This window comes from Ruditapes philippinarum, unplaced genomic scaffold, assembly GCF_026571515.1.
Source record: "Ruditapes philippinarum isolate M1 unplaced genomic scaffold, ASM2657151v2 ctg3779_1_1_1_1, whole genome shotgun sequence".
Taxonomy (NCBI): Eukaryota; Metazoa; Mollusca; class Bivalvia; order Venerida; family Veneridae; genus Ruditapes; species Ruditapes philippinarum.
Window position 1 is genome coordinate 51,291 of NW_026862070.1, and position 10,598 is coordinate 61,888.

Below are 10,598 nucleotides of genomic sequence, written 5' to 3' on the forward strand. Positions count from 1 at the left end.
GGTTTTTGACAGAATTATGGCCCTTTTTTGACTTAGAAAGTGTATTGAGCTTGGTTAAGTTTTTTGTACCACCTCACTTTATTTCAAAACCATTGGAGGTATTGCTTTGAAACTGACCATACTTGTTTACCATCACGACCTTCATCAACAGACAAGAGGACATAACTCTGTCAAGGTTTTTGACAGAATTATGCCCCTTTTTGACTTAGAAAATACATTGAATATGGGTAAAATCCACTTATTGCCTTAACCCTTTGAGATATTGCTTTGAAACTTTTAATGCTATTTCACATCATTACCCCCATCTGTACGCAAGAGAAGGTAACTCTGTCAAGGATTTGTTTTAAAAATTAAGGCCTTTTATCGACTTAGAATCTTGGTTAAGTTTTTAGTACCAGTCCACTTTTTGACTGAACTGTTTGAGATATTAATTTGAAAGTTGGAATACTTGTTTACAATCATGATTCCCAAACATGTCCAGGAGAAGGTAATTCTGCCAAAGATTTTATTTGAATTATGGCCCTTAACTGTCAATGTTTTGTATTATAGGCAAGCAATAAAAAAGTCGAGCGCGCTGTCTTACGGACAGCTCTTGTTGACTATGTTGCCGTGACCCCTTACCGGACCTAGCCGTTGCGCTGTTTTGATTGTAATATGATCCGCTACAATGTCTCTTTTGAGATTTAGGTCATTGTCACGCTCTATATTATTGTATATGAAACTGTGCACAGTTGACAGACAATTCTCATTCGGTTCATCTTGTGTTGGGACATATTCCTGTATACCTTGAATTACTAGATTGTTTTTTAACTCATTACAGCGGAATTCATTTAACTGGCTCCGGAGAGCAATGGACATAGTTTTAAGTGCATAATTATTGACTGTCAGAACCTCGACATCAGAACTCAAATTTTTGTTTGTGTTCTCTGTATCTCGCATAAATTTAGAAAATGCCTGCTTGTGATTATGTAAATCATCATGCGTATCACTCATGGATTGACAGGATGTTTCAACTTCCGTAAGTCTTTTTTTGATGTCTTTGTTTTCGATTTGTAAGCTTGTAAGCTGGTTTTGGACTTGAGCGACACTGCTTTCAATGGAGCTCAATTTTTGCATGCTAGTATTTGAGGCTTGTTCTATGGCAAATAGTCTGTTGTCCATTTTACGTATCATGTCTATCAATAAAGACGTGTTGGGATCATGCGGCAAAAAACCATGGGGGATGCACCTTGGGGTTTGCTTGTCGATATACTCAGTATTAGTAGAGTCTTTTGCCCTTAATAAAAGATTGACAGTTTTTAAATTGTGTCGCGTGTAAGCAAAACATATTTGACCTAGAGTTAGTAGATTGGAAAAAAACAGAACAGTGGTGTGTGTGTCGGGGGGGGGGGGCACCAATGAAGATGTAAAATGTAATAATGAACTTATTTAACTTATATATTGCAACCTCTGTTTAAGGACATGTGGGTCAATGCATGATTATTTTGGTACCATATATCGAAGAATTTGTAACATATAATGTTAAATCAACTTATATATTAATTCCTACATTGACGACATGTTTTTATATATTGAAAAATGAATTAATATATTGATAATTCTTATTCATATAAGGATATCTGGTTCCATATATAGCTTCTTTGATACCATATATTGAAGAATTGGTCTCATATATTGAGAAAAACACCTTTGGCTTCATACACTGGCAGCATGGTTTCATATATTGTTCTTTGGATTTATATAATAGTTTCCGGTTTAGTAAGATGTTTTCAATTTGTATATTGTCGGGGTGAACATAAATTATCCAAATGGTTAAATTAACTGAAAAATAACAATATAAGACAGTTATGACTTTCCATATCTTTTCTTGAGATGGAATCCGAGTTGTAAATGCTGCAGTTGAATGCTTCTGTACTGTCCTGTCTGCCTATGATGACGGAAAATGCTCTGAAAATCTGACAGAGAAAAAAATTGTTTTTTTTATTGTACCTTTATTCTCAATGGAGGCTTAAAATTATCATTTGTAAAAAGATTCTGATGTCAGAAAAAATGTTAATGTGTAAGATGCATTGAAAAAAAAAACGTTTTTATTAAAACGCAGTTACAGGACAAAAGATTTTGACTAAATTCTCCCATGTTTGTCTGTAATATTTTATGCCAGTCACTGTTGAGTTCATAGTCGTAGGGTTATTTATAATATTTTCAGGTAATCTGAAATGCTAACATTCCGCCTGATTTAAATTACTGTGTGTTATTAATAAGTGTTTCTTTGATGATAACTTTTCCGCTTTGAGAAAATGTAACAAATGAATGTTTAAAGACATATACTACTGTTAAATAGACATAAAGGCAGATTGAATACTGTGTGATAGATTTTTTGAATTAGCTTAGTTCAAAACTATTTGTGTAAATATGACCACTGCACATTTACACTCCTGGAACCAAAGTGAAGAGATTCATGTTTGCCAGCCTGCACATCCTTGCAGACTGACCACAGCAGTCTTACCTTAGAAATTTCTATTTTTTCAATTCCAGACAGATTGATAGACAGTTTTAAAATCTAAAATTATCGAAGCATTAAAAGTGCATTTTACAGCAGGTAGGATAACACTTACCAGTTTCAGAATTGTCGGCTGCTTTATGGTTTTATCTATTTTTTTCTCGCAGCCAATCACATTACGTTTTCGATTACAAGAAGAATAACGCCGAGTATAGAAAATCAAATGCGTGCTTTGACAAAAAATGCCCTCAGGTTAATATTTGAAAAACAAGTGTGAAATACACCTTCAATATTAAATGCACATAAAACGTTTTTGAAACGCTCGTGTTTTGCAAAATTAAGATAATTCTGTAATATACATAGAATGAAAAGTAGAAAAAAAACTTTAAACTCAAAATGTTCCAAGAAATTATTTATGATCTTTTTAAAATTTCATTGCGGACTTAAATGGACATTACTTGATTTTCCGATTGTTTTGCATTACTATTGTTGTATATAAATCAATTCAGGACATATTTGTGAAAATTAGCTTTCTTATCAAGTACGATAAGAAAATGGCATAATTTTAGTCTGCCCTTAAATAAAAGGGCGGACAACTCTTTGTCCCTTTCTCCCACGAGAAGGGGAATCCTGTGATGCGTGTATGTGGTCGCACGGTCACTTTCCTAACAACATGTTCTCGATGCATGTATGTGGTCGCATGGTCGAAAACCTCTTATACTGTTTAACCCTAAATAACGAGATTTAAAAGCCTAATTAGAACATTGATTCTTCTGTTTAGAAGTTTCAAAAACCTAATAATGACTTTTAATTAAAAGGTATAAAAAGCCAAATTAAGAATTCGATTCTCCTAAATAGGAGATATAAAAAAAACCTATTTTCAACATTTAGCTACCAAATACAACATTTTATAATAATAAATTCTCTCTTAATAAGGAGAAATAACAACTGTATAACTCTTAAGAAGTTCATAAAACCTAATTAGGAGAAATATAAAAAAATATTAGGAGATAATAAGGCGGAGCTTCAAAAAACTAAATATAACCTTCTTATTAGGTTTTCTCTACCAAGAACAAATAAGAATTTAATATCTCCTAAAATGTTTTAAAACTTCCAATGAGGACATGCAAAGTCCTAATTACTTATTATTAAAACGTCACACCAGCACAGTAAGGTCATAAAGCAATTTTCCAGAACACCTCTGGTTCCCCCTCCTACTTGAGTAGAACCGCAGACGTTCTGTTAGCTAGCTGGATAGTTTCCACACATTAAATAACCCTAAGTCCCTGGTGCAAGTCTAACTCACTGTGGTGAGGGGCAAGTAGAAGGATACTAGTCTTAGTTTCAAATTTGTAAAAGTGACAAAGTAATATAATAAACCTTTTATCTGCACCAACATTTAACGTAGCTGCATCAAATATTTTTTAAAATGACATTAAAGTGCAATTGTCTATCATGGAAAGCATACAATATCATAAATATTTATGCTGATAGAATTTAAATATGATAACAAACCATGATAGAGTTATATATGCCAATGTTGACAGTAAAATGTTCTACAACAATATATTGGTAATTCATCATATTATGAATCATGTAAAACTGGAGAAAAAAAATTTCTTTAAGAATTGTTTTGTTAGAATATCTAAATGATACGTTTCAATTGTTTGAAAATGCACCCATTGTAAACCAATTCACGTTAAAAACATTTTTTGATCTTCAGTCTGTAGAGTATCTTAATACACTTGTTACTATATATAGTAACAAAATTGCCTATGATTTCAACTGATTATGAGTGTCACGTGACCTATTATGAGTTTGCGGCCCGGGGCCGAGAACTAGTTATCAGCCCGCAGAACATGTGCACGTGCACAAACTGAAACAATGACGTCATATTTTACGTCATCAAACAGTTAACTGTGAAAGTGAAAGTAGGTTGTCAGCACGAATCGCTTTATTTTTATTGTGAGAGCTTAAGCGTATTTAGTACAAACACATATTTGTTACTATTGAAATTTGAAGAAATAATACGACAAATTCATTCCGAAAAAAAAATGAAAATAAAACTTGCTTCTAGATTCTACTGCTTTGAACACACAAAAAGTAAACATCTGTACAGAACAGTAGAAGAGTACAGTAGACAAGAATTTCAACGAAAGAACTTCAAAGTAGATCTAGATCCTATTTGTTTTTGTTTTTTTTGTTTTTTTTTAATGCTACCAGATCTATTAGATTTACCAAGTGTATTAAAGACATTAATACACGTCAGAGTAGGGCCAGAAGGTGATAATCGGCCCTGAATGAATAATGGCCCTCGGGCTAAAGCCCTCGGGTCCATTATTCATTTTGCGGGCCGATTATCACCTTCCGGCCCTCTCCTGCCGTGTATTAATCTCTTATTAATACACTTGTTACTATATATAGTAACAAAATTGCCTATGATTTCAACTGATTATGAGTGTCACGTGACCTATTATGAGTTTGCGGCCCGGGGCCGAGAACTAGTTATCAGCCCGCAGAACATGTGCACGTTCACAAACTGAAACAATGACGTCATATTTTACGTCATCAAACAGTTAACTGTAAAAGTGAAAGTAGGTTGTCAGCACGAATCGCTTTATTTTAATTATGAGAGCTTAAGCGTATTTATTCTTGCATAGCAGACTGGCGTTTCCGTGAGTTTTACCCATGCCGGAAATTTCATCTGGCATGGGGGGTGCCAGATGAGTCGCGTGCCAAACAACAACGTCATTTTAGCGCCATTTATGAATGAACCGCGTTAAAATGACGTCGTTTTAGAAGGGAAATATGTCTTAGGATGACGTCATTTCGCCGTTGTTATTTAAGTTGTAAGTTCATACGCTATTGTAATAAATAAGTTCTGGATGAAATGACTTTAATTTCCATGAACATATATCATATTGAGGTAAACCATTTTAAATATGAAATAATATGGCAGAATATGCAAGAAAAAATATCTTTCATATGTTTGCGGTTCGGATCGGAATATCCGTCCCTCGGGAACCCGCCCATGGGCAGATTCTACTGCTTTGAACACACATACTGGTTGGAGAAATAACTCCGACACTAAATCACATATTTTTTGCAATATTTTAATTATCTTCCAGTATATTTTAAATATTGAACCACCTAAACAAAGTTCAGTTCAAAGGCTTTACATTACACCACAAAAACTATATATGAAAATGGAATCTGGTACTTCTTGAAGGTCTTGAATGAGGTATACAAAACATGGTCTTTTTACCCCACAACAGTAGATAAAGTCGACACTTAAATTTTTAAGTAAAAAATGACTGGAAAATCAGCATCAATAATTTATTTTTACATCTTATATGGTTTATCTATTTTTTGTAAATATTTAAACAATTTTTCAAAAATCTTTCCCAAGTCAGTGGCCTGTGGTCAATACATTTCTAACTACCTTACTGTAATTTAGTAAAAAGAATGTTTTGAAGCAGTTTTTGCCTACAAAAAGTTTAGGTTATTTGAAAAACATTAAAAAGTCTACCAAATTATAACAAATCATCACATTCTGTCCTGTTCCTATACTGTTAGGTGATCATGTGCATATTTGTTGAAAAACAAAGCTAAAACAATTATATTTATCAAGTGACGGGGTTATCTATGCGTCGGAGTTATCTCTCCGACCAGTACAGTAGACTCTAAACATCTCTGTACAGAACAGTAGAAGAGTACAGTACTGTAGACAAGAATTTCAACGAAAGAACTTCACAGTATTTGTTGTTGTTTTTTTCTTTTTAAAAAAAATGCTACTATTAGATCTACCAAGTGTAGATCTATTAAAGACATTAATACACGTCAGAATAGGGCCGGAAGGTGATAATCGGCCCTGAATGAATAATGGCCCTCGGGCTAAAGCCCTCGGGTCCATTATTCATTTTGCGGGCCGATTATCACCTTCCGGCCCTCTCCTGCCGTGTATTAACCTCTTAACAATGCACTCAGAATTGATATCTATTTCCTAAATAAATAATAAAAAATAAAAAAAGATAGTGGAATAAATGAGATGAAGTAACATAAGTAAATCAAATAAATAAAAACGTATTATCATTACGCAGTTTGGTACACGAAGGAAGGAAAAAAAAACAACAGAACTTTTTAAAGCCTGTTTCTTTTCTGCCATGAAGTTGATTACTTAGCGCTTTACCGATTGAACTATTGCGACATTTGTTACGTCAAACGTCCGACAAATTACGTCGTGCAACATCTTATATATGTATTAAGATGGACTGTTCCGTACTATTAATAAACATGAAGAAACTTCATGCTCGGATTATACATGCACTAAATGCGTAAGATATCCTGCTTACAAGGAAACAAAATTTATACCAATTATTGTGACGTACTGTAAAAGTAAGGCCGCCTACAAGACAGATTAAGTTTGGAATAACAAATATTCTTATTTTTCTTTTTTGTATGTATGTAAGGCCATTAGTTTTATTTTTAAAGCAGTATGCCTCCAGTTTATGTTTATTTTCATGAAAATTTTGAGGTGTCAAAATATGCAAAGCTTATCCTTACTGTGTTAGTCACGTAATTGAAATATGGTGATAAATACTGCAAAATAAGTCATTAAATGCATAAAGCATATAAATTATTACTTGAATACTTCTTTGATTTTCTTGAAATATTCTGTCGCTCATCTGGTGGCATGCAGCTTTAAAAATGAATTCGTCATATATGTAAAAAGATCATAAACTATAAGATCATACTGTAACAGTATGATAATTAGAATCAGTTAAGTAAACATCCGTTTACATAAAACAATTTGTTCATTCGGCGATGAAACTAAGAATTGAATCTACATAAACACATTTATTTAAATTATTGTAAAATATGATTACGTATATTTTTTTGATCTATCTGACGTTTTCTGTACTTTGTATTGTACTGTCAAAATGATATGTGGCGATGAACATGTATGTGTTTTTGCCAATAAATTATTTGACTTGTCTTGATCATGGGTAATAAAATGTATTTTTTTATAGATGGCTATATAAATCACAGCATCACAGTAACCATTGTCTATCTAATTTTGCAGGCACCAAGGCAAGGTCCCTCAAAGCTATCAAGCTACTTGTACGTCAAAGACATGGTACATACGCACGACTTAGTTAATAGTGTACAATATACAAATGGACTGAAGTATCCGTTAATTACACTTATGAATGAGCAGCAGATTGATGATTTAAAACGTTTTTGTGCAACTGGCAGAACAGTTTTGGGCGTCAATAAAACGTATGATCTGGGTGGTTTCCGGGTGACGCCCACTGTTTATAAAGATCTGTCTGTAGTACGTACAACAACACGAGAACATCCGATCACTTTCGGCCCAACGTTCATTCACACGGATTCAAGTTGGCTGACATACAATAAATTCTTCCACGGCATTGATATCAATCTTTCATTAGATGACTTGAAGGATGAATTCATTGATGACTTGAGTAAACTAGTTATAGGCTCCGACGAAGATGAAACTTTAAAAGAATCAATACGAAGATGTTTTCGTAGGTCCACACACACACTTTGCACGCAAAATCTACAGGAAAATACCTTGAATTACATGGAAAAGAAAGTAGGATATTCAAAGTCAAATCGACAACGCATAACATCAGCAATTTACGGTGAAGATGGACTTTTATTCGCGGGTGATACAGACACTTTTGACTTCAGATTAGAAAAACTCAAAGAAAAAATAGCTTCCCTTGATTCGAAAACTCGGAAAAAATTTATGCCGTACTTCAATGATAAGCTACTTCCATTGTTGACTGAATTTGTTATCAATCCAGCAAACGACGACAAAATTCAACGCGGGTGGACAAATAACAAGTGCGAATCAGCAAACCATATTTTCAATACTGAGTGGAGACTTAAAGATGTTCCTACATTTATCAATATGTTTGGTGACATTGTCAACCGAGATCGTATCGAGAGAAGCGGCGCAATTCATGGTATGGGCGGTTACGAACTTTTTGATCCAATTCTTCACCACAAGGTAGATTCAGACAAAAGGCCAAACGTGTCCGAAGATGAATTAAACCGAAACGTCATTGTTCCAACAAATGGTCTCAGAACACTCAGAAAAACACCTACTGCTGGAAAAAGAGCAAACCAAGGTAAACGTAAACGAGTAGGAAGATCGCATTCAAGAACCAGTTCCGAAAACCATATAGTGGTGGCATAGTTGGAATTATTTAAGGTATGTTTCTTTTCTTTGTTGTTTATTGTTAATCCATAAAGATACAGTAGATTATTTTATTTTGCATATTTATCATTACGTTTACTTAATTGTGAAGACGTGCTACTTAAGTTTTCCTTATATAAGTAAACGTATTTTGGTTTGATTTAAACATCCATGTATTTTATTCATCAAACATAAGTACAATTTTTACATGAGATTTACAATCAATAATAGACTGGAAGCAACTTAATGCTCGTTGAGGTCTTTTCCAAATGTAATTTCACATGACGTCATTATTAACGACACATGACGCATATCTAACACATTTGTTCATCATTTTCAAAGAATTAAAACGTATAAAATAAATAGCATAAAAAACGATAGATGACTAATTTAGTAATACATTATTGTATTTCTTTTTCTTACAGAGGCAAAAGACAAGCCCAAGCTTGATTGCAGTAGGAAGAAAGCGCCATGACAATGTTTTTTCATAGAATGTGATTCATTTAGCAAATATTTGCAGGAAGTGCTTCTGGACGTTGTGTTGACTTTGATATTGAGTGTACATTATAAGCCGACTTTATCGGATACTATACATACTGCATATCTTCCCTTGCTTATTTCTTGTATAAATTTGTAAATATTTTATGTTGAAATCTGTAATGTTGTCATGTCCTTACGTTTATGAATGTCTGTATAATCTTTTATTGTGTCGCATTATGTTCAAATGTAAACACGTTTAATTCATTATTTGCTATTACTATGTGTTTTCATTACATGTTGTATATCACCCTATGAACTTTTAACATGTACGTGCTCATCATTATTATTATTTATTATTATTATTTATTATTATTATTTATTATTATTATTATTATTTATTATTATTATCATCATCATTATTAGTATTATTATTTTAGGTGAAGTTAAATGTCATATGAAGTTAGTTGATTCTTTCGCAATTTTCGTTCAAGTTACATTGCATGTTTCATGTTGTTAGCATCTTGCAATATTGATTTGTTTTCTTGGCTTTATATTATCTGTACTATTGTTAAAATTATAAAAATTTGAAATAAGTAACGTATCATTGTTTTCATGTTCCTGTGTACAGTTCTTTTTTTTATATTTCTTTGCACTTCTTTTTCTATTCATTTGTATTAAAAAAAACAAAAACAAAAAAAACAACAACATGTGTTTTCTGTAATATTTTTCGTAAGCTTAATCTTATTTAATATTACTCAATTAAAGATACAAACTGTATATATTCCTTTTGAATTACGCTTAAACAAGTTCGAATTCGAAATAATTTCAGATATATATGTTTAAAATTGCTAAATAAAATTTTTCATTTTTATATCAATTTTTGTTTACCATTATGCAATTAAAATTAGGATGGGTTACGGCGTGATGTGACCTGGATATTATTTTTGCAAAATCAATCCATTAATTGTATTATTGAAGTATATTAACTGCGAAATTTTATCTCAGAACATTTATGATATACTTGATATACGTGTTAGAAATTTATGGATAAAACATTTTTGTTATCTCTTATCCAATGTTCTCTAGAATAGATATTTATGGACTATTATTATGGCTTCATGTACATATAAAGAAATAAAGTTGAGAGCATGTATTTGTCTTTTAAATTCATTGTCTTTGGTATTTGCATTCGGATTAAAAGCTTATACAAATCGGTATTTGGTTGACAATGAAGTAATACAGCCAATAAAGACCACCCTTTAATAAAGATTATCCTGTAAACAAAGGTCACTCTCTACCAACCCTTCATTGTCTGTATATAACACCCAAAAAAGACCACCTTTTCATAAAGGCAATGTTCAGTCTATCCCTTAGATGACCTTTCTTCACAGA

At 32.7% G+C, this 10,598-nt stretch overlaps 1 protein-coding gene across 1 annotated transcript; it reads left to right on the plus strand.

Annotated features, from left to right (window-relative positions):
• Positions 1-7,588: 7,588 nt before the first annotated feature.
• LOC132717832 (uncharacterized) lies at positions 7,589-9,531 on the plus strand. Its single transcript, XM_060701404.1, has 2 exons — positions 7,589-8,741; positions 9,152-9,531. Exon 1 carries the CDS (start codon positions 7,635-7,637, stop codon positions 8,724-8,726), a length of 1,092 nt encoding a protein of 363 aa, XP_060557387.1. The 5' UTR covers positions 7,589-7,634; the 3' UTR covers positions 8,727-8,741; positions 9,152-9,531.
• Positions 9,532-10,598: the final 1,067 nt, after the last annotated feature.

Coding starts and splice junctions, on each gene's coding strand:
- LOC132717832 (XM_060701404.1), top strand. CDS start 7,635: ATGGTACATACGCACGACTTAGTTAATAGTGTACAATATACAAATGGA.